Source organism: Hylobates moloch, unplaced genomic scaffold, assembly GCF_009828535.3.
Source record: "Hylobates moloch isolate HMO894 unplaced genomic scaffold, HMol_V3 SCAFFOLD_1, whole genome shotgun sequence".
Lineage (NCBI taxonomy): Eukaryota > Metazoa > Chordata > Mammalia > Primates > Hylobatidae > Hylobates > Hylobates moloch.
Genome location: NW_026652276.1, coordinates 76,697,630 through 76,723,372, shown reverse-complemented (window position 1 = coordinate 76,723,372; position 25,743 = coordinate 76,697,630). Strand labels below are relative to the sequence as shown.

General features: G+C 34.9%; 1 protein-coding gene across 4 annotated transcripts in view; it reads right to left on the bottom strand.

Annotated features, from left to right (window-relative positions):
* Positions 1 to 25,743, bottom strand: part of TTC21B (tetratricopeptide repeat domain 21B) — a 97,804-nt gene that overhangs the window by 48,430 nt on the left and 23,631 nt on the right. For all 4 annotated transcript variants that reach the window (XM_032755532.2, XM_032755533.2, XM_058441525.1 and 1 more), the window contains 11 exons: positions 25,250 to 25,442; positions 24,723 to 24,820; positions 24,204 to 24,404; positions 19,598 to 19,727; positions 14,368 to 14,525; positions 12,337 to 12,561; positions 10,283 to 10,521; positions 8,661 to 8,733; positions 7,608 to 7,718; positions 6,431 to 6,569; positions 2,813 to 2,919 (listed from right to left, as the gene is read on the bottom strand). In XM_032755532.2, the coding sequence (XP_032611423.1) occupies positions 2,813 to 2,919; positions 6,431 to 6,569; positions 7,608 to 7,718; positions 8,661 to 8,733; positions 10,283 to 10,521; positions 12,337 to 12,561; positions 14,368 to 14,525; positions 19,598 to 19,727; positions 24,204 to 24,404; positions 24,723 to 24,820; positions 25,250 to 25,442 (1,674 nt within the window). The remainder of the gene's footprint in view (positions 1 to 2,812; positions 2,920 to 6,430; positions 6,570 to 7,607; positions 7,719 to 8,660; positions 8,734 to 10,282; positions 10,522 to 12,336; positions 12,562 to 14,367; positions 14,526 to 19,597; positions 19,728 to 24,203; positions 24,405 to 24,722; positions 24,821 to 25,249; positions 25,443 to 25,743) is intronic.

Genomic DNA, 25,743 nt, shown 5'->3' with positions numbered 1-25,743 from the left:
TTCACTTTTATATCCAGAAACTAGACAACTGCAAAACAAACCAATATTATGGATCCTATCTAGGGAACAGTAAAGTGCCTCCAGGGAACTTGGGAAGTAAGATCATCCCTCTCAGAAGTAAGCTGCAAAATCAACACATAATAGACAGGGCAGATAGGCAAAATCGCTTAAATGAGATGGAGAACCTAGAAGATTTCTTTAAAAATCTTCCAGTGTCTGATACTGAAATAAAATATATCACATTGTGTTCCCTATAAACAAAGTTTCAAACAACTAATTTAAAATGCATGACAACAATAATGGAAAAGGCAAAGATAGAAAAATAGAATTTGAATAAGAAGAAATGGGTGTTGTAGCTAACACTGAAAAATAATAAAAGGAGGTATAAATAACACAGTAATAAGAGGGGAAAGTGGAATAAGAATAATTTAACTCAGATAAAAGTCAAGAAAATTCAGAAAAAAATAAATTGTAAGATGGCAAATCCAAATCCAAATATAATTCATAATTATATTAAATGTTAAAAAATTTATAATAGATTAAGATTGTCAAGAAAAAATTATATGCTGACAGATCTTAAACATAAGGACACGTAAAATTGAAAGTAAAAGAATGCAGGAGATATACCATGCAAGTACTAAAAGGAAACTGGAGTTAGCTATATTAACACAAGACAAAGGAGATTTCAAAGCAAGAAGCATTACTAGAAATGAAGAAGGCCATTTTATTATTTTAAATAACTTAATTCACCAGGAAGATATTGTAATTCTAAATCTGGATAATTCAATAATGTATTTTCTAAATAAATGAAACAAAAATACATAGAATTAAATGGAAAAAAAAGAAATCCACAATCACACTGGAAGACTTTAACACCCCTCTCATACAAATAGACCAAAACCAAGCAAACAAACAAATAACGACCAAACCCTAAGAACAGGGAAGATGTACAGAAATCAGTCAACAAATCTGACCTAATTGACATACGGTTGAACTAAGTATTTATTAGGCTGGTGCAAAAGTAATTGTGGTTACAGTAATGCTAGAAACACATTATTTCAAGTCCACATGGAATCTTTACCAAAATTGATTATAATGTAGGATGTAAAGCAAGCTTCAACAAATTGCAAAGGACTGAATCATTCAAAGTATGTCTTGGCACAGCAGAAGTGTAATAGAAGTCAGTATCAAAAAGATAACAAGCAAATCAGAACTCTATAAAAATTGAATGTTACACTTTAAAATAACCCACCGGTCAAAGAAGCAATCAAAGTGAAAATGAGGAAACGTTTTACACTAAATAATAATAAACTTGTGGAATGCTGACAAACCAGTGTTGAGAGAGAAATTTACTGCTTCAAATGAATAGGAAAATAACAAAAGCTCGAAATCCATTACCTAACATACTATTTCAAGAGGCTAAAAAAAAAAAAAATTAGTAAACCAAACCTAAAGAGTGTAGAAGAAATTAATTATGAGGTTAAAACATTAAATGAAGCCAGAAAAGGCAAAAGTTGACCCTTTGAAAATATTAAGATAACCCCTAGCATAACTGATTATTAAAGAAGAAAAAATTACTAATACCAGGTTTGTAAAAGGGGACCTTTTTCACTGCATTTGTAGACATTCAAAAGAAAAGATACAATAAACAAGTTTATGTTAATAAATTTTACAATAAACTGACTACTTAAAAAAATCCAAATTGATATAAGAAGCAATTTGAAAATGATCAGTCTAAAATCTATTACAAACTTTCCTTCAAAGAGGTCTCAAGGTCTGCAACACTGAATTATTCCAAACATCAAAGAATTAGCAGCCAGGTGCGGTGGCTCACGCCTGTAATCCCAGCACTTTGGGAGGCCGTGGCAGGTGGATCAGCTGAGGTCAGGAGTTTGAGACCAACCTGACCAACATGGTGAAACCCTGTCTCTGCTAAAAATACTAAAAATACAAAAATTAGCTGGGCGTGGTGGTGAGCATCTGTAATCCCAGCAACTCAGGAGGCTGAGACAACAGAATCGCTTCAACCTGGCAGTGAGCTGAGATCACGCCATTACACTCCAGCCTGGGCAATAAGAGTGAAACTCCGTCTCAAAAAAAAGAAAAGAAAAAAAGAATTAGTATCAATTTGTTGAACACAGATGTAGAAATCCTGAACAAAATATTATAAAACATCTTTAAATTCCTGCAATATCTTTTTAAAAATCATATCAAAGTGACATTTATTTCAGAGATATAAGGTGTTTTAACATTTGAAAATAAATCAATTTAATATACCACATTTGAAAAGAAAAACGGGAGGAAAGACATACGATCATCTTGATAGATGCAGATAGTATATTTGATAATCATTTAAGTCGCTTATAAAGAAGTTGTTAGCAAACCAGAAACTGAATCATCATTAAAAAAACATCAACCACTTGGGAACATACCTAAGGAAATCTGTGTAAAACCTCTACAATGAGAACCACAAAATATTAAGAGAAAAAAGAAGATCTAAATAAATGGAGGAAGAAAGCACTAAGTTCAAATCCTGATTATGACACTATTCATATGACTTCACAAAAGTTATTCAATCAAGTCTCCTCAGCTATAAAACAGGATTAAAAAATTCCAACCTTCCCAAATTGTTATAATAGTAGTAATAATATATTTAAAATGTATAATTCATAAGCATTCAATAAATATTTCGATTTTGACATATTTTCTGTGGCTGTTCGGCCAAAAAGATTGCTTTCCTCTTATACATGGCATATTTCCTTCTGCATCCATCTCCTACCTCATGACCACACTCACAGACAAGTATGTTTACCTGTTGTAATGCAGTGATTGCATCACCAGGTCTTTCCATTTTACTATAAACTTTTGCTAGAAGAACTTGACAACGTCCATCCTCCATGAGAGCTGACAGTTCATTTACTATGAAAGAATGGAATGTAATGGAAAAAATTATTCATCTTAAATAAATTTTTATATTTTTCCAGAATTTTAAAAACTGGCCTCTAGAAAAAATGATTTTGAAAAATAGTGAATATGGTTAAAATTTTCTCAGTCAGTTGCCTGAAGAATGGCCAAATTAAAAAATAAAAGAAAAGATTTAGGATAAAAACTGGCTGGATGAAAAGTTAAAGAACTGGTTAACAACTAGAGGCTTTTTAACAATTTAACACCACAATAATTTCCATTTTTATTCTTAAGTGTATAAAAATTTGTTTACTGAAGTCATTAGAAGATAGAGTAGTTGCTATATGCAATTAAGAAGATAATTGCTCTTTTAAAAATCATAGATATTTGATAAGCAATAAAGTACAGGTGTTAAGAGCACTGACTTTGATGTTTAACAGTCTGGTTTCAAATCTAGGCTTTACCACTTACTAGCCCTTTAATTTTGAGCAAGGTACTTAACCATTCTGTAATTCCCTCTCATCTGTAAAACAGGAAAAATGATAGTACCTACCTCACAGGGTGGATGTAAGATTTTAAAAGCTAATAAGTTACTAAATAAGTTAAAATATGTAAAGTAGTGAAAACAAACTCTTGTACATGGTAAGTTCTATTTAAATATTTGGTTAATGCCAAATGTTTTGTGTCTAAGAACAATAAAAGAACTCTAGATAATTAACAAAAATGTTTCCTCCACCATTTGTCAAGTGCACAGTTCATGACACGCCACGCCATTTTACCAACTAGGTAGTCCTGGACATATCAATAACACTGAGTTTCAGATTGCTAAATTTAAAATGAGTATGATTATATTTGCCTCAAAGATTAATATGAGTCCTGATGAGATAATGTATGAAACATATATGAAGGCATCTAAGTATGTCATGGGTATGCTCGGCAAATATTAAATGAAAGCATTTATGTTACATAAATATAATATACCCATTGTAACTAAAACATATGATACTTGAATCTCTCTCCCCCTTCAAACTTTTCAAAATGTATATCCACATTTAGGCCTTTCAAGTGTTTCAAAAGAAGATCTGACAAATCCATGCATATATTTTTATGGAACTAACAACACTTCATACAATAAATACATTTATAATTAGAAGAATTTAAGCACCAATGTCATTAAAGCTAAACTAAAAGATCATTTTGAAAATATCAGAAAACTTACAATGGGCTTCTCTCATGATGTGTTCAAATGTATTTTAAAGCTACACTAAACACGTTGTTGGCAAAAGAAAAGAAACATACACAATGGAATAAAATAAAGATTCCTATAATCAGAGTAATGTATATGAAGGAGTTTATCCACAAATGGCATGAAAATAAAATTGGCTATCCATGTTAGAAACTATATAGTAAAACTTGTATGTGGATTAAAGTACATGGATTAAAGTTCTCAACATAAAAATGAAAACAATATAAATGACAAAAATATATGGAAATACTTTCATAATGTTAGGATTAGGGAAGGTCTTTTAGAGAGTGACAAGAAATTCAGAAGCCAAAAAAAGACATGAAAAGCAGATATATGATCATTAAATATTCTACTTGATCAAAGATATAATAAACAAATCTGATAAAGAAAAGACAGCCTGGGAGGAAATATCTACAACATGAATATTAGGTAAAGGATTAAAGACAAAGACTATAAATTAAAAATTCCTAGAAGAAAATAAGATATATGAACAAAATAATACCTAACCTTATCACTCATCAAAGAAATGTAAATTAAAATGTTTATTTTTCATGACTAACATGACATAATGTCAGGAAGTTTTTATCCTTAAGAAAGAACAATAGGGCAAGATTCAATTCCAGGAAGTACAGAGAGGTATATGTATATAAACAAGGATTTTATCTCAGTACTGCTTCCAACTATTTCCCAAGCTAAATGTCTATTCCAATATGAGACTCATCAAATCAATTATGATATTAACATACAGTAGAATACATATGCTAAAAAATAAAGAAGAGCTATATTTCTAACAAGGAAAGAAGTTATTAAATGAAAAAATGCATACTGCAGAATTATAGGCGTACTATAATCCATTTAGATAGAAAAAAGTGGTAGGTATAATTGTGTATATATGAGAGGCAAAGATGGGGGCAGGGAGACTGAATATGATGATATACAAGTTGTTAAATATGGTTTTCTCTGGAGAGTGGGAGAGGATATAACTTTTATTCCCTTCTGTAATCTTTAAATTCTGGCAATGGGCAATCACTAGATTTTATTTAAAAATAAAGATCTTAGGCCCGGTGTGGTGGCTCACACCTGTAATCCCAGCACTTTGGGAGGCCGAGGCAGGTGGATCACAAGGTCAGGAGATCGAGACCGTCCTGGCTAACACGGTGAAAACTCGTCTCTACTAAAAATACAAAAAATTAGCCAGGCATGGTGGCAGGTGCCTGTAGTCCCAGCTACTTGGGAGGCTGAGGCAAGAGAATGGTGTGAACCCAAGCGGCAGAGCTTGCAGTGAGCTGAGATCGTGCCACTGCACTCCAGCCTGGGCAACAGAGTGAGACTATGTCTCAAAAAAAAAAAAGAAAAGATCTTAAAAAAGTAAAAAAGTAAATTTTTACAAACTTGAAAGAAGGTAATTTGATAGTATCCAAACAAATTTTACATGCACAAAATCTTCAACTCAGCACCTGACTCTAAGAAATATGTGCAAATGTACACTAAGGAATGATACAGTGATATTCATTGGAATGTGGATTATAATATCAAAATAATGGAAATCAAACTACACATCCAATAATTTCAAGAAAATTAAGTAATTCATTGGTGTTACGGAACATTATAATGCCTGTAGATAGAATAATATGAATAAAATTTCCTGGAATAAGATATATAAACAAAATAATACCTAACTTTATCACTCATCAAAGAAATGCAAATTAAATGCATGATATACTGACATCAAACTATCTGGGACACATATGTGGAAAAAATTGCATAAAAGGAAGACTAACAGTTTTGCACAGGAAAATCACATTACACTTATATATACACACACATATATATAGAATATATATTAAATTACAAGCTACTAGGGAGGTAATTTGAGAACAAGGCAAATGGAATTCATAGGAGAAACAGATGACTTATGCATTATATTCTTTTATAGAGCTTGAATTTTAAAAAAGAAACATGCTACTTTTTAAAAAAGTAAAGATTACAAAAATGTTAATGTGTTTAAATATGAGGTAGCTGTAATTTAAAGATAACTTTATATTATTTTGGAAAGTAAGCTATATTTCCATAACACAATTAACTGTTTCATAAATCTGCTACTATATTTTAAAATATCACATTTTAGTAAAGTGGCATTCTGATAAAAGAAAAAATACACATGTATTTATATAACCAACCACAAATAAAATATTGAGAATACAAATACATATTTATGCAATATAAAAATAAAATGGATCAGACTTATCAGACTTTTTTCAAACCAGAAAGACTTCATACCAGGTTCATGAGCCAGAGCATGTTGAAGAACTTTTTCTGCTTTGTCATACCATTTCAATTTTAATAAGAGCTCAGCCAGGTCATAGTAAAGATAATTCTTTTGTCCAGTTTTCAGAGCAGCTTCATAGTAAGTGATTGCCTAAACAAAATTCATTTCATTTAAGGGAACAAGGCAATGAGAATGGCATTCAAGCAGAGCTATTTAACACATTACAGACTTAAAGCACTGGTATAACTAGAAATAACCAGGAAGAATTGTAGGCATATACCTGCCTGTCAATTAAGTATGTCATACTTCTCAGAGAATAGATCATCACATGAAACAACTAACATTTCTTTTTTTTTTTTTCAAGTCAGAGTCTCACTCCGTCACCCAGGGTGGAGTGCAGTGATGCAATCTCAGCTCACTGCAACCTCTGCCTCCCAAGTTCAAGCAATTCTCCTGCCTCAGACTCCCAAGTAGCTGGGATTACAGGAGCCCACCACCATGCTCAGCTAATTTTTTGTATTTTTTCATAGAGATGGGGTTTCACCATGTTGGCCAGGCTGGTTTCAAACTCCTGAACGCAAGTGATCCACCCGTCTTGGCCTCCCAAAGTGTTAGGATTACAGGCGTGAGCCACTACACCTGGCCAACAACTAACATTTCTTATGTTAAGTAGCTAAAGAATGGTACTTGGCAAAGAATATTTTTTACAAGTTTTATGAGGCCAGTGAAGCTTATCAAAGGCATACATTTTGCTAGCTGTTGTACATATGGTCAACAATTACCAGGAATATAGCAAGAATATAACAGTTAAAGAAAAATCTGTTTCCCTTACTAAAAGAAAATGAATTCAAAACGCATAGCTTGCAAAAATTGGTGCAACAGAAAGAACATTTATCATGTTTTGTTACATAATGAAAGAGATGTAAGAATAGCAACTTTATGGTAATTGATTTGGTAGCAAGGATTCTAGCTGCAAGATGAAGCAAAGTCTAGGGTCCAAATAATCATCACAAAATGAAGCAATGAAGAATCTGATAAATCTAAGAAGGGCTTTAACACAAATCCCAGTTCATAAATACAAATTTGGAGTTTACAACCATTAAAGATGCAAACGGTGCTTGCTGAAGCTTCTCGAGGACAGGGTGTGATAAATTTGATGCGACATATTTCAAACAATAAAGTACTTACCATTGAGTAGTTATGAGTTTTGATAAGTGCTTTGCCCATTTTGCTTGCCAATGTTCCATCTTTCGGGTTCTGATTTAATGCTTGCTCATATGCTACTATGGCTTCTTCAGGCTAATATTACCAGACACAAAAAATAAGCAATAAAAAATAGCATAACTGGGTCCCATTAAAGGCATACAGTTCTATAATTAAGCTCTACATTTGGAATACTACATAAGACTTGGCGTATATTAAAGCACAGGAACTTTAACAATTTCAAAAAGGTGATAAATGAGAAGAGCAGGTATGGGTAGGTATAATTTATTAGGATAATTCTACCCATATTAATTGTGCTCTTGTCTATATAAATTACAATATGTGAACTAAGAGATACCATCTTGACTTTTCATTTCCAGAAGTCATTAAACTGCCAGTTATAGAGGGCTGAAGGATTGGTTCCCTTTGAAGAAAACACCACCTTAGTCTGTAGCTCCCTTTATCCTTCTGTATAAAGAAGACTCCTAACATACTTCTGGTACCAACTTTACTTTTTTTTTTTTTTTTTTTGAGACGGAGTTTTGCTCTATCACCCAGGCTGGAGTGCAGTGGCGCAATCTTGGCTCACTGCAACCTCCAACTCCCAGGTTCAAGCAATTCTGCTGCCTCAGCCTTCCCAATAGGTGGAAGTACAGGCAGGGCTAATTTTTTGTATTTTTTGTAGAGATGGGGTTTCACCATGTTGGCCAGGCTGGTCTTAAATTCTTGACCTCAAGTGATCCGCCCGCCTTGGCCTCCCAAAGTGCTGGGATTACAGGCATGAACCACCGTGCCTGGCCTCATCTCTATTTCAAATAAAAATAGTGCTGAATTACCGGATCTCAACTTTAAAAAAAAAATCAATTTTTTAAAATTGATATCTCCCTTTTATTTATCCTTTAAAATGGATACCTCCCTTTTATTGTGATGGCTGGATCTTCAAATATTAAACATTATTTTAAAAAATATTCCTTTTAATAGAAGTTGTAATCACAAATAGTTTTAAAAAATGCAGTTCAGTAACATCAGAAATTTTACCTCTAGAATATTCATGTATGCATCACCAAGGAGAAGAAAAGACCGAGGGTTAGCCATTCTTTCAGCAATTTCTCTGGAAATCAGACCAACATTACTTAGCATATTGAATACAGGTATCTTCTTCCAAAAATAAAATAAAATAAAAAATAAGCTCCCTTATTTTAGTTAGCCAGTAGCCTTCAGAGTATCTCTATATACCCAACAGTGTAATATTATAAAAACCTCATGCATACCCACACCTAAATTGTTTATGCTAGATCAGTTATTTCCGTCACCGAATCTTTCCATTTTCTGAAATGCAGGTAACTGAGTTCAGATAGATAGTAAATATCTAAGTTCTCCTTATTTGGACTTACACATTTTGCTATGTTTACTTCTGAAATGATGTGGGAGTGAAGGTACCAAAAAAATGATGGGAGAATAAAATTTTACTGTCCCCCTATGCATCTTGAGCTCTGATACTCATGGCATAAATTATATGCTGAATTAAGTTACCTTAAAAAATACCAAGTCTTCTATTTCAGTATTTGTTGCTTATATTTGACCTGAAAATGTAGACTACTAAAGGTCAAATTACCAAAGTTATTGAAATAATAATGTGGTGTTAAGTCTTTAATATACAGTATTTCATCTAACTGGTCCAAAAACTCTTGAGAATTATTATCCCAGTTTTACAGATGATGTTAAGAGTTGCAGCTGATGTGTCAGATCTTCCTGAAACAAAACCTATACTTTTAACTATTACATTATAGTACATCAAAAATAAATCAACCCTATTTTGAATTATTTTCATATCATTAGAGATGACAGTGATGATCTTTTGGAAATACCTTAGAAAATACAATCTAGGAACTCCAGTCCATCTGTCTAAACATGTGGTGCTGCTCAGTTTCTCTGAATCACTCAGCGCTTAAAAGAATCTGAGCAGCTTCTTCAGTTTGATATAACATAGATGAATCAATACTGAATTACTTCATCAACAGTTTACTATGATCTCAAGAGCTAAAAACGTTAATTTTCTCTTACATAGAGTGTATGCTTCTATGTTTACCCTTCTGTTTGGGGGGAAGAGGAAGAGCAATCTCTCTCTTTCTCTCTCTCCGTGTGTGTGTGTGTGTGTGTGTGTGTGTGTGTGTGTGTGTGTGGCATCAGTGTGACTTACTTTTAAGGTCATGCTCTTTCACCAAGAAATATCTGTAATCCACACGTTAGCATGGTACATACTAAAATAACTTCTTTTTTCTACAACTACTATATTGACTAATAAATACGCCTGCCTATCCCCTAGATTACTGTTACATTACATGACACTCTTAAGTTATTAAAATACAGGGTACAATTTCCCTTCTCAAACAGGAAGATCTAGGGTCTAAAAATAATATTTGATAAGGAGAGCTGAGAAACCACAGTAAGCCAGTTTGAAGGAATCATAATTATGTTTTAGGGACAGCAAACAACTTGGTTAGCGTGATTGCAGTTGGTGGTAGAAGGAATCAGGACCACATTCAGAAAACGATCTGTAAAGTATTTGTGAAGCAGTTGAAAGAAAGTTAAAAAAAAATTGGGAATTAATATTAGTGGCTAAATGTATCAAAATAAAATGGGTTAAGACAATTACTTACCTAAAACAAGTGATATATAACATTTTATCTTTTCTGTGCTTCAGATAAATATCTGCCATTTTTTCTCTGGCCTCTATAAAATAAGGCTGTTCGGCTGTAACACTTTGAAGGATGCTTAAAGCCCGCTCAATATCTCCTTGGGCAAGAGCTAGGTCTGCATTAGCAATGGTAACCCGCACTTCTTCAGATGTTCCAGAAAATTCATGGATGGCATCTTGTAAAACTTTGGCTGCCTCATGCTGTAAAGATGAAATTAAGATATCATTCTTCCAAAATAGTGAACAAATAACACTAGAAAGGGAGATTTTCTTGTAATGCAGAATAAATGCTAGTATATTTATAATATTTATGAAATAAATTGATAGAATTTTCTGAAACCTCAAAAATTTAAAACTAAACCCATGACCAAAATCAGATGAGCCTATAAATATTGTTAGCTAGATAAATGTTTTCATAACTAGGACAACAGCAGCTGCTGCAGAGGGTCACTGCTACTATATTAATGAGCACTTACTAAGCACCCAGCACTGAATAATGAAGAGCTGGCTCTTCATTAAGTGGCAGATTATTCCCTCCACCAGAACACTGTTGTTACACTTTGGGTGAATATTCTACCTCATTTCCAAATGTGTACCTTGATGAATCTAAAATGTCATTTAAGAGTCATCTCAACTTCAGAGATTATAAGAATTCCAGAAATGTTAAAATGTAATTTAAGTGTACCTCAGAATCAACTATATAGGGTATAATTGGCCTTACTTGTTAAATGTACTTTAAGTTAATTAATAAAACAGAAATTCTCTCACACCTGTAATCCCAGCACTTTGGGAGGCCGAGCTGGGTGGATTACTTGAGCCCAGTAGTTTGAGACCATCCTGCATAACATAGGGAGACCCTCTACAAAATATTTTAAAAACTAGCTGGGCATGGCCCAGCTACTTGAGAGGCTGAGATGGTAAAATCTCTTGGACCCAGGAGTTTTAGGTTGCAGTGAGCTATGATTGTATCACTGGATGCCAGCCGAGGAGACAGAGTGAGACCTTATCACTAAAAAATACAATAAATAAATGGAAATTCTTTGTGATTTGGCAAATATTTAGAAATACAGCCTTCTTAAAATATGAAAAATAAGTGATTAGCAAGTGTTGCAACCTAAAACAACGGATACAAATGACTTTGAGTTCTTCATTTTCTACAAAGTTGTAATTCTCCCAGAATTACTTTCTATCTTATTGTATATATTATTATTTTTAAAAATATCTGACTTTATAATATTCCTATGAGTTTACCAAAGCTGTATTCATCAAGTATTTTGTTTCCTCATCTACTAGAATTTCAGGTCGGTACTTTCTTTTTATTTCAGTAGTTCTGGAGTGTGCATAAATGTGTGTTTGTGTATATGTGTATAAATCTTTTTAGAGATCCATAGGATTATAACTGCATTATATTATTACATTCACGGTAACCAAGAGGGTTGTACATCATGTTATTATGTTCCATTGTAGCCAACATGAGCACACTGATACTTAAGATCAACCAGGAGCAAATTATGTTTACCTTTCAGGGGCTTACAGGAAGTTTATTTTTAGTGCAAGGTAATGAAAAATAAATTTTTCTAAAGTTTACCACTTGGTCAAGGGAATACGTTTAGCTTTTCATTTTTTTTCTTTTCTTTTCTTTTTTTTTTTTTTTGAGATGAGGTCTCGTTCTGTCACTCAGGCTGGAGTGCAGTGGCGTCATCTCGGCTCACTGCAACCTCCGCCTCCTAGGTTCAAGCGATTCTCCTGCCTCAGCCTCCCGAGCAGCTGGAACTACAGACGCACACTACCATGTCCAGCTAATTTTTTTGTATTTTTAGTAGAGACAGGGTTTCACCATATTGGCCAGGCTGGTCTCGAACTCCTGACCTCAGATGATCCATCCGCCTCGGCCTCCCAAAGTGCTGGGATTACAGGTGTGAGCCACCATGCCCGGGCAGCTTTTTAGTTTCTACTAATGTATATGTTAGAATAAGGAAGTTCACATCTGAGCCCTTAAATTAAAACTTGACCTACCTGCTCTCCATTTAAGCGGTGAAGGTCTATCAATTCAAGAAAGATTGATAAACGATGGCTTGTATCAACTTCAGTTTTTCTGTCTTTTGATTTTGTGGAAGCTCCAATTCTTTTCATTCCTGGTAAACTCATTGCCATATGCAGTGTTTTAATTGCGTCTGCTATTTCTCCCATTTTCTTTTGTGACTGAGCTTTTATCAAATGATATAAAGGATAGTCTCTCACCTGAAGAATAATATTTAATAATATTTCCTTGGAGTGCTTACAACATCAACACATAATTTACAATCCATCAAACATTAAAATAATGAGATCACTGAGAACAGTCCATCTTTGGTTGTATGCATGAGGTCTATCTCTGCCCTCTTATTAACCCTCTGATTATGTATCACATTAAATCAGATTCAGGAAAATTGCTTCTTCCTGCATCCTTTGAGATGACAAAGAGGTTGATTACATATTTCTATTGTGACAGAAGAGAAAGGGCAAACAAGGTTTATAAGGCTAGCAAATACATTCTAAGAGATTATTTGAATTTTCAGGAAAGGAATTTCTTTATCTGGCACTTCTGGGACTGATATGAAGTTATTAGATTTCTAGAAACTCTGTTTTTCCCCTTTATTTTTTTAATTTGAAGATTAAAAGTTTCAGGACATTTTAATCAAACATTGACCTTCCCCTTTGACACTATTCCTAAATATGTAGTTCTGAAGCTTACATCTTTACGTTGGCTATCAACAGTATATACAGAAAACATAAGAGAATGATAAAAATGAGGTGGGAAAAAGAAGTCAAAGGGAAGGAGAGGACCCAGAATGAGGTGACATGGCAGCCACCTAGTGATTAGGAAGTCTATAATCCTCCTGATGCTGAGGTTCTCAACCTTAGGCAGCCTGCACATTTGCTTACAGAGCTTCGTGTGAGACTCACGCTTGTGCTCCTTCCTCAGAGATTTTGACTCAGAAGAGGTGGGGCACCAGCACTGAGGATCTGACATACACTAGTCTTGAAAACCACTATCATAAGAAGCAGGTGATATTTTCTGCAAATTTTTTTTTTTTTTTTTTTTTGAGATGGAGTCTCGCTCTGTCACCCAGGCTGGAGTGCAGTGGCACGATCTCGGTTCACTGCAAGCTCTGCCTCCCAGGTTCACGCCATTCTCCTGCCTCAGCCTCCCGAGTAGCTGGGACTACAGGCGCCCGCCACCACGCCTGGCTACTTTTTTTGTATTTTTAGTAGAGACGGGGTTTTACCATGTTAGCCAGGATGGTCTTGATCTCCTGACCTTGTGATCCGCCCGCCTTGGCCTCCCAAAGTGCTGGGATTACAGGCATGAGCCACCGCGCCCGGCCTTCTGCAAATCTTAGTTAGGATTCTCTAATTCACTGAAGGGTTCTCCCTTAACAGGGTTCATGACCCTGTGAAGCAAAGCAAAAGCTTTCAGAGCTCCTCCATGACTTGAGGTAGTTCAGGAAGCAACTGAACCTAGGATTCTCCCTAACGTTGAGTGGATACTGGATGTAACACATAATATCTTGGATAGAAATGTACTGTGTTTTTATATCCTCAAACTACAAAATTACTTTCAAAATGACAAGATGTTCTTTCACAATGAATCTAAAAAGAAGTTATTAAAAACTAAGGTCCAAGAAATAAACAGACAATTATTATCTTTATACATAAAAATATTTGACATAAGGATCATCATTTTTATATACCTTCATTATTGCATTTAATTCTCACTGTAACAGCAGAGTATTAGTAAATGAGTTTTACAGAAAAGAAAACTGAGGCTCAGAGAGAAGTGAAAGACCAGACGTTAACCTCAGGATTTTTGTCACCAAGTCCACAGTTTTTTACCCATACCTGAGTTGCCTGAATTTTTCCTCCTACTGCTTGTGAGTTCAATTTTTTTTTCCATTAAAAATGCAACTGTTAGCAAAATACTACAGGCTAAAACACAAAATACTTAAATATGTAAGCTTTCAAGGAGGGTGATATGTCTTATCCACTTCAGTCTGGAATACTTACCTTAAAATCATAGCTCAGACAAAGTTCAAGAGACTGAGAACACAATTTGACTTTTTCTTGAGACAAGTAAACCTGAGCTAGCAGCAGATGAGCATCGGCATAAGAGGGATTGTGTTCTAAGCAATGCTGAAGGTTATTAAAAGCTGCTTCAATATCACCTAATAAGAAAAACAATGCATTGTTATAATTCAAATGATTAAGAAATGGAGATCTGAGAGGGAAGAGGAAGAAGAGTGTTTAGGTGACGGATAGCCCTAGTGTTTGTAAACTTAAAGTTTGCTGTTCATAGGCCATGGTTTAATTCCATCTGCACTAGTTAGCTTCCTTCTAGTCTACATGAATGAATACACCTGCAAGTCAGGCAAGCCCTTGATCCTAACGAGCAAGCCAGGGAAAGCAGGAAAGGATGAGAGCCAAGCACTGGCGTTACTGAGAGGCCAATAAATGGACCTTTATTTTCCTCGTCAAAAAAAGGTTTTATTTATAATTTCATTAAAATAAATTATGTAGAACAAAAACATTTAAATAGCTAGAATTTTGTTGTGTCACTTACGTTAACAAAGAGGATATTAGTCTAGTAATCATTCTTGGTCAAAAATTCTATTACTACTATACATAAAATAACAAAAAAGGTCTAAGGATATACTTCAGAGATTCAGAAATACGAGTTATAGATTTAAAATACCTTTAAATACCAACGGAAATAATGCCAGTTGTATATCTGGGAGTCTTAAAATAGAAGGAAATAATCAAGATTAAAGTGATAGGAATCGAGGAATTGACCTTGGGCTGATAGATGCGGTAAGAGGCTCTTCTGAGGAAAACATTGCATTGATTCTTAGAAGTTTCTCATGATGTAACCTGCACTGATCTGCACTTAGTCACCTCATAAATGGGCCTTAAGAAGATGTAAGTAGGCTAACTCCCCATTTCTCTTTGCTAGGAGAATGGGGGAAAAAGACAGCCTAAATGATTTTCTGTTCATTTATGCCCCTCAACTTCACCTGATGCCTCAGTCAACAAAATAAGGCTTAACTTACCGGTAACAGACATGCACTGAGACTGAAAACGTTCTTCTCAGAGACGGAGGATTAATAGAAAACTAACTGGCTGAGATAGCATAATAACTTACTAAACATGGCATCAAAGTTTAGCAATCAACCGTCAAGCATAATTAATAATGTTAGATTCTTTATTTATTGTGATACAATCCAACACTCAAAACTACACAGGTACAAAAAAGAAAAGTTAGGCATAATAAATTTGTGTGAAAATTCTTTTAGGAAGGAGAAGGATTAAGGCGATAATTTGAAGAAATAGGTTGTACTAACAGGAGAAAGTGCATAGAGAATTAGGGTTTGCAACTAAGAGACTGAAGAAAATGAGTACTGTATGAGTAACAGAAATGAGAATCTTTGTTTCTTTTAAGGGTGAGGAGATGGATATGTAGGGTAGGATACTAAATATTTAAAATATTTCAAAGGATACTAAATAGTTAAAAATGAGAAGCGGGTCATTACTGTTGAGGAAAATAGACCACGTCACCAGAGATCAACACCAACATCACATTCTTTCTAAGAGCAGTCCAATTTCCCTTGAGTAAAACTGAAAGACGTTTCAGCCCTGTGTATCTATCTTTGTCAGAATTCTGTGTAATAAAGCATTTGGCTGGCGTTTGTCTTGGGTTCCTGGAAGGAGACTCTAACTCTTGAAATTTCCCTCATGTTAGGGATTTCCGTGTTATTCATTATGGACCCTGACAGTTTATCCTAATGAAGAGACTCATGGTGTGCCCCTAGATAGTTTATGCTAAAGATATGACTTGGAATGGAGGCTGGCTGTGCCAGAAAGACCAACCCTGTGATTAGAGGGTTGGTGCTTAGAGCCACATTATCAGTCGGTGGGGGACTGGATATTGAATTCAATCATATGGCCAATGATTTAATCCATTCCTACTTAATGAAATCCCAATAAAAGCTAGGGACACCAAATCTTGGTGAGCTTCCTTGGTTGCTAATACTCTGATGGTCACACATTGACACGTCAGGAAGGTGATGTCTCCTGACTCCATGGGGAGAGGACAACGGAAGCTTTACATTTGGGACCCTATCAGACCTCACCCTGTGCATCTCTCTCTGTTGCTGATTTGGGTTAGTATCCTGTTGCTATAATAAAACTGTAGTTTTAAGTCTAGTGCTTTCTTGAATTCTGTGATTCACTCTAGTAAATTAATGAAACTGAGGGACCTCCAAATTTGCAGCTAGTCAAAAGCACAGGAGGCTCTAGCAGTGCCCAAATCTGTGGCTGGTGTCTGAAGTCAGGGCAGTTTTATGGAGGACTGTGCCCTTAACCTTTGATGTTTGACCCAACTCCAACTAGTTGGCGTCAGAAGTCATTGCAGTTGGCAATTTAGCAAAAATACTACTATTCAGACACATGCTAGCAGTATTTCACATGACTTAAGGCTGCTCTTCCTCTTTTTTTTTTTTTTTTTTGGTTACTAGAAATTTTCTTATTCTTTTTTTTTATTTAAATAGGTTTTTGGGGAACAGGCAGTGTTTGGTTACATGAGTAAGTTATTTAGTGGTGATTTCTGAAATTCTGGTGCACTCATCACCCAAGCACTGTACCCAATGTGTATAGTCTTTTATCCCTCCCTCACTCTCCTCCCACCCTTTTCCCTGAGTCCCCAAAGTCCATTGTATCATTCTTATGTAGGCTGTTATTCTTAAAAATGGGATTAATATAAGAAATTTTCCTGACTAGAGACTTTAACAATTAAGTATTACTAGATTGTGACTTATATAAATTTTCACAATATAAATACTTAATAAATTATAGGAATCAACGTCCCAGTCTAATTATTTAGTAGGTGATACCCCTTCCAATTAGGAGAAAAGCTGAAATATCATGTGGCTTAATAGTACAATTCAGTCAGAAAGTATTAGTGTCACTTCTTACAATTGAAATGTTTTAGAGGTAAAACAACCCTCTGACATCATCTAAATTTTTTTTAACAGTTAAAACAGAAGTCCATAATTTCCACAATCTATAAGGAATCCAAACAAATCATCAAGAAAAAAAAATCCCATTAAAAAGTGGGCAAATGACATGAATAGACATTTATCTAAAGAAGATATACAAATGGCCCATAAACATTTTTAAAAAATGCTCAACGTCACTGATCATCAGGGAAATGTAAATTAAAACTATAGTTAGGTACCACCTTACCACAGCCAGAATAGCCACTATTAAAAAGTCAAAAAAAAAAAAAAAAAAAAAAAAAGACGTTGGCATGGATGTGGTCAAAGGGAACACTTAATACATTGCTAGTGAGAATGTAAATTAGTACAACTTCTTTGGAAAATAGTATGAAGATTTCTCAAAGAACTAAAAGTAGATTTACCATTCAATCCAGAAATCCCACTACTGGATATCTACCCAAAGGAAAAGAAGTCATTATAACAAAAAGTCACCTGCATGTGTATGTTTCTTGCAGTACAATTCATAATTGCAAAGATATGGAACCAACCTAAGTGTCCATCAACCGATGAGTAGACAAATAAAATGTGATCTATATACACCACAGAACACTACTCAGCTGTAAAAAAATAATGACATAATGTGTTTTATAGCAACCTGGATGGAACTGGAGGCCATTAATCTAAATGAAGTAACTAAGGAATGGAAAACCAAATACTGTATGTTCTCACTTGTAAGTAGTAGCTAAGCTATGGGTATAAAGGCAAACAGAGTGATATAGTGGACTTTGGAGACTTAGAAGAGGGAGGATGGGAAGAGGGTGTGGGATAGAAAGCTTCATATTGGGTACAATGTACACTACTCACGTGATAGGTGCACTAAAATTCCAGACTTCAGCACTATGCAATTCATCCATGTATCCAAAAACTATTTGTACCCAATACAAATAAAAAATTGAAATAAAAAATAAAATAAAGAAAGAAAACAGAGGTCCAAAGAAGCAGTAAAGACAATCTCATCACTCCATTATATTACAGGAAGTAACTATTCATGAAAATACCTTTAAGTTGGTTTCTGCTCTTAACAGTTTTACAAACGTTATTTACTTTTATAGCATTCAGTTGCCAAAGGTACATACAGACAAGCATAATATGATGGTCCTTTTTTTTTCCGAGACAGAGTCTCACTCTGTCACCCAGGCTGGAGTGCAGTGGCACGATCTGCTCACTGCAAGCTCCACCTCCCAGGTTCATACCATTCTCCTGCCTTAGCCTCCCCAGTGGCTGGGACTACAGGCGCCTGCCACCATGCCTGGCTAATTTTTTGTGTTTTTAGTAGAGACGGGGTTTCACCGTGTTGGCCAGGATGGTCTCGATCTCCTGACCTCGTGATCCACCGGTCTGGGCCTCCCAAAGTACTGGGATTACAGGCGTGAGCCACCGCGCTCAGCTGTTTTTTTTTTTTTTTAATGAGACAGGGTCTCACTCCCATCGCTGACGCTGGAGTGCAGTGGCACGATCCTGGCTCAATGCAGCCTCAACCTCCTTGGGCTCAGGTGATCCTCCCACTTCAGTCTCCTGAGTAGCTGGGACTACAGGCACATGCCACCAAGCCCAGCTAATTTTTGCATTTTTTTGTAGAGATGAGGTTTCTCCATGTTGCCCAGGCTGGTCTTGAACTCCCAGGCTCAAGTAATCTGCTCGCTTTGGCCTCCCAATCTGTTGGGATTACAGGTGTGAGCCACCGCACCCAGCCATGATGGTCTATTTTTATGTGTAAAGTCAGGCATTTGTCTATGCCTTAGGAAACTAAGGTTATAACTGAGTTGCTTTTATTTTAAGCTATCCATAACTATTCACAGAAACTAAACAGGAATTACTCAGTACTTTTCATTAGGGCCTGAAATCTGGCAAATGTTGCATTTGGTTATACCAGTAAGAACACAACCATGGATTAATGACTGTAAATTCTTATTGCCAGTCTCCAGTAATTTCTGACAGACTTTTTTTTAAAGTGGTACAACTGCATTTTCCCAGCAATTCGCTTAAGCCACACAAGTTTATAGTAATTTTTAAAGGATTAAATAGTAAATTATGCAATTCTATTTTGGATTAAAATTACTTATCTATGCATTTACAAAATGTACATTTTATGTGACTATTTATATATACAGAGTGCTTAATTTATTTACGCTTGTTTTTATCAACATCAGAATAAAAAGGTTAAAAGTTTTTAAGGTATACTCTACCTGACAAATATTTCACTTTTGCTATTAGGAAGATAGTTTGCAGAAGACCTGGAACAGTTCTTACTACAGTCTCCAGGACTGAGACACAACGCCTGAGAAGTGGACAAAGAGGTTGCCCAGGACTTGCAGGCTAAACAAAACAAACCAGCAGATCATTTTATAAGTGTAAAAATAATATTTAGCTAAAAATGAACATATATTAATTTTAGTATAACTAACCAAGCTATATACATTTTTCTAAAATTTCTTTGATTTCACTTATTTTGTAATACCTTTATTATGACTTAACTAATACTAATTTATTTCCCTGGGATCTATGAACAGACAATGCAAATAATGGCTCCTGTTCAGCAAAATAATTATGAAACTATTACACAATTACTAAATGGATAACATATCAAGTGGGTTATATCTATTCAAAAGTTTTATCAGAGAAATATATCCGTTAAAGGAAAGATAACTGAGAGATAGAGTTTCTTGCTAGAACTGACAGAGTCAAGGCAGTAAGTGTTCGAATTCTAGATCTGCCTTGTGATTTGCTAAATTCAATTACTTTCATTATCCCCTAGATTATTGTAAACCAGTTTTTAAAGAATTTAGATTTCCCCCAGTAGTAAACAGAAGGTAGAACACTCACTATGCTAAACTTAATGTCTCATACCTTTACATTCCCCACTCTTCATCCTGGCATGTTTTAGACCCTCAAAGTTTTCCTTTCAATTAATAATGAGTATGATAATTAAAGTGATACTAGAACACTGCTTTATTCTTTTCACTGTTTCTTATTCTTTTTTTTTTTTTTGAGACCGAGTCTCGCTCTGTCACCCAGGCTGGAGTGCAGCGGCGCAATCTCGGCTCACTGCAAGCTCCACCTCCCGGGTTCACGCCATTCTCCTGCCTCAGCCTCTCCGAGTAGCTGGGACTACAGGCGCCCGCCACCACGCTCAGCTAATTTTTTTTGTATTTTTAGTAGAGACGGGGTTTCACCGTGGTCTCGATCTCCTGACCTCGTGATCCGCCTGCCTCAGCCTCCCAAAGTGCTGAGATTACAAGCGTGAGCCACCGCGCCCGGCCCTTGTTTCTTATTCTTATGATGGCTGTCTACCTAACCAACCTTTATCCAATGGTCATCCAATCACAATTTAGTAATGTGATATCAGAATTTAAATATAAAATGTTCATTCCTCCTGCTTTGCCTTACTAAGGCTGTTTCTTTATATAAGGATGATCCTCTCCACCCCATGCCCCCTGACACATAAAGATCTTCAATTGGACTGTGCCCTCTTATGGAAAATTACTCCTATAATGAGCCATTATTACCAACAAGAAAGTGCTACAAATTACTTATGTTGACACACACAATATATACGCTCAAAAAGATAATCAGAATATGACTATTATTGCCTAGAATACTTCAACTTCTTTATATTATTCATATATAATCTATATAATGAAATTTAGCACTGTATAATACCCATACAGTTCTACTGGTAGTTTCATATTTAGTTTTGCTTCTTTTATAGGCCTATGGGTTTTTATGTGTCTTGAAGATAAGACTTTTATGCTTCTTTGCACAGTAATAGATACAGAGCAAATAGTTTAAAAATATGTATTTTTTTCTGCCTAAGTAAAAAAAGTGAAAGTGTGATGGTGAGGTTATGATAATGTTCTTTGTCACCTGCTAAGAATGAGTTGAGAACAACCATCATTTTTACTGCAAACAATTTCAATGTGCAATCATAGAAAAAATAGTTATTGCAGACCTTTAAGATATCGTTTGTTCAATTAAAATTCTAAACAAAATTATGTCTATAAAACGGTCAAAGAAGTAGGAACAGAGCTAAAGAGACAATTCTGCCTTTCTGATATTTCCCCATGAAAACAGTATCACATAGGCTGATTACTTTCTATCATGCTGGTAAAGGAAAACAGAATTTCCTGGTAAAGGAAAATAGGATGTCTATTTGAACTAGAGACCCAACTACCACTTAATGCATTATTTCTTGTTCTATCTACAGTTTATTCTCAGCACATCTGATAGAGAAATCCATTAAAACATTGAGTTAAAATGTTGACTTGGATCATTCTGGAAGCCTTTTGGTGACTCCCCATTGTACCCCATTGTACTCAGAATTAAAGCCAAAGGAGTTATAAGAACTGCTACGGCCCTACCTGGGCTGGTCTCCTGTGGAATGACCTCATCTCTGACTACTCTCCTCCTCCTCCTCACCCTGCCCCAGCCACATTTGTCTCCTCGTGTCCCTTTAGGCTTCTGCACCAGCTGCTCCCATTGTCTGAAACACTCTACCATATTTTCACATGTTCTGTGATGGTTAATACTGTCAACATGATTGTATTGAAGGATGCAACGTCTTGATCCTGGGTGTGTCTGTGAGAATGTTGCCAAAGGAGATTAACGTTTGAGTCAATAGGCTGAGAAAGGCAGACCCACCCTTAATTTGGGTGGGCAGTGTCTAATCAGCTGCCAGCATGGCTGGAATATAAAGCAGGTAGAAAAATGTGAAAAGACTAGACAGGCTAACCTTAGCCTCCCAGTCTACATCTTTCTCTCATGCTGGATGCTTCCTTGAACATTGGACTCCAAGTGCTTCGGCTTTGGGACTCGGACTGGCTTCTTTGCTCCTTGGCTTACAGACAGCCTACTGTGGGACATTGTGATCGTGTGAGTTAATATTCTTTAATAAACTCCCATATGTATATATGGAGTATATATATAAACTCCTATATATATATGTGTGTGTATATATATATATATATATCCTAGCAGTTTTATATATATATGTGTATATATATATATATACACATATCCTAGCAGTTATATATATATATCCTATTTTCAAGTCTTTGTTCAGATCTTACCCTCTTCATGAGGCCTATCCTGACCACTGTATCTAAAATCACCATCACCCCACCATGCTCTATTATTTTCTCCTGTCATTTTCTAAACATAGTATACAATTGACTTAATTGTATTATCTGTCTCCTCCTGTTGGAATACATGCCTCAGGGGAAAGGAATGTAGTTTGTTTTACATGGGTATTTCCCCAGCTCTAAGTAGAGTGCTAGGTACTCTATAAACATTTGTAGAATGAATCTTGAATACTAGATTAATACCGAAAAAAAGGTATTCCAACTTCCAAGCAAGGGAAAATGGATTATGACTGGGGAGTCTGAGGTCAATCCCAGGTACAATTCTATGAGCGTTTAAGTTTAAAAAATAAATGGTAATGAAAGCCTAGAAAAGGACATGATAATCGAAAAGGCTGTATGGGTTCCCTAAGGGAAGGTCATTTTCCTTGTTTCCCATGTTAACACAGTTACTGAAGCTATAGATCAGGGAGAATGCTAAGAAGTTTGCTTTCAGCAATGGAACACTTGATAGTGCCTGCTCTGATATCCCTGTGCTGAATGTGAGCTGAATATAATAAAGTTAGGATGTCTGTATCTGCTTACTATCTGTAATAAGAGTGCTGACTAATAAATCCACATCAATTTGGAAAGAAATCTCTGGTAGTACAACATAGGGTTTCATCTTCAATTCTACTCAAAACTGTTAATGCTTGGAAAAGAACATTATAGTAATAGTTATCTCAGAGCTAGATAAAGCAGATGACAGATGACAATAAAGATCCATCTAAAATAGGTGACAATCATGATCCACAAGGAATATGATAACATGGAATTATGAGATGAATCTGAAAAGATAAAATTTCATAGGAATAAATGTAGAGTCCTACATTTGAGTCCAAAGGTACAACAAGTAAGAGACTGAAAGTCTTTAATTAACTGTTAATTCAATAGAGGTCATTAATGTAATGTGATTTATAAAAAGAAAGTTGGATGGACTTCCAGAATAAGGGAGGAAAAGGTCTACTCTAGTTCTTGCAGGTCAAATCCACATTTGGAATAGTAAACTTAATGAGAGGCACAGACAAAATAAAGAATATCATCAGATTCACACACAGAATTCTCAAAACTATTTCATATAAAACATAAATGGCTGGAAACCTAGAGTTGTTTAGTGGAACATGAAAACTAATTGCCAATATCTGAAGGTCTGTTTAATGCATGAGGAATGATCCTTGCTCTAAGCAACTGGACTTGCCCTATGTCAATCTAGGGAGCAGAAGGAGGACCAGTAAATGGTCTTTTTTTTTTTTTTTTTTTTTTTTAACCAAAAGCAGAGTTTGACCTAACACAGGAAACACAAGCTAACAATCATAGTTATATGACAAGAACTTCATTTTAGTGTGTCCAGACATGGGATAGGCACTTGACAGTGATGTTACAGACTAGAAGCAAATATAAGGTAGGTGTCTGAATTAGATGACTTTTAATATTTCTTTAAACAGAAGATTTTAAGATTTTATGAAATACAAATGAATATTTGCAAACCAATACTTTCAGTAGTTGACAGCAGTCATTACTAAAAACAGTCTGATTAAAAGCGATTTCAACTAACATAGATACAAATACTACCATTTTAAGATGCCGATATAGTCTAATGCATCAAAGAAAACTTTTAAGTTCTTCGATAAAACGTCAAGTAAATGCATCCTTGAAAGTAAGTCTCATAATTACTTACCTGCATTGGACAGAAGCTCAGATATTCCATAACAATTTCTAACAAGAAATCAGGATTTAGCTTTTCAAAATACTGTATGCCAAGAGGCAAACCTTCTAATTGTGAAAAGTGAGTGTCCAGGACATCATTTAACAAATTAATAACTTCTTCTTGTCGTTTATTTTTCTTCATGGCAAGAACTGCATGTAAATAGATCAATTCCTAGAAAATAAGTAGTTTTCAGAAATTATTCCATTTAGTTATAAAGCCATTTATTTCCATTTAGATTTCAAATGCATGTAATGTGCTACTGATATGCAATTATTTGTTCAAACTCAAGTATTAGCTTGAATAGACTTTTAGAATCATTCAGAAGAATAAAGTTTAGTTTTGAATGGAGGTAAATTAATAAATGCAATTACATATTAAAATTAGTGTACACTAGTGCTTTACAGCCATTACAAAACAATAAGACTGATTAATAATTTAATATTTTATAAACAGCTAGCATCTACCATCTGATAAAATAAAATACTGTACCGCAGATTTTCCAATGGACTGCTGGATTTCATTTAAAAATTCTAGCTGCTGATCTGCATCCTGTAATTGCCCTTCTATCAACTGACATTGGATAAATCCTAAAATCAAACAGCAGAAAGACAGTCAAAGTCCACACCAATTCAGGGATGCACTCTTCAAGCTAACATAACAACATTAATAAAACACGTTTTCCCTCATCACAATACTTTAATGTTTTAGATTAAAAACAACAGAAAGAAAATGAAAAGAGTGAAAGAAAACAAAATGGGTAGCCTTGGACCTTATAAAATCATTTACTGAAGAATTCATAATTTATAGGAACCACGTTATAAAAATCTATTCTCTCAAGATATTATTTGTGAATTAAAAATTTTATTTTTAAAGACATGACTTTTTCGAGTGTGGGTAGTAGGGAACAATTTAAGTTTAGAAAACCACAAAATCCATGTGTTCTTCTCTAACGGCAAGTTAAAAGAAATTGCTACTTGTATCTATATTATAAATATTTACGAAAACAGTTGTCATACCAACTAGGGCAGACACACTAGTCTCATCAAGTGTCATGGCGGTCTTATACCACTTCAGTGCCTCTTTAACTCTTCCTTGTAAAATCATTTGGTATCCAAGTTCTGTAGCAAATTCTGATTGTTGAGGGTTTAAACTAAAAGCTCTCTCAAGTAACGTTTGAATTTTTTGAAGAAGGAGTTGACTACGTCCACACTAAAAAGAAAAAAAAAAAGATGTAAGATTTCAAAGTCTAACATTTCTACTGAGACTGAAGGATTATTTTTTCTAAATATATATATTATTTGTACTTCACAGGAGTGATGAAAAAGAAAAAAAATTAATAATTAAGGAAAAATAAAACTTTCCTATTATCTAGACAATGCATCAAGAGTTTATATTCTATCAGAACTTATATATCCTAATGAATATAATGCTTTTACAAAATAACTAGTATGAAAAGTACACTTCTAATGATGTCACTGCAAAAACATTTTTTTGAACTCCTTTTCCAAGC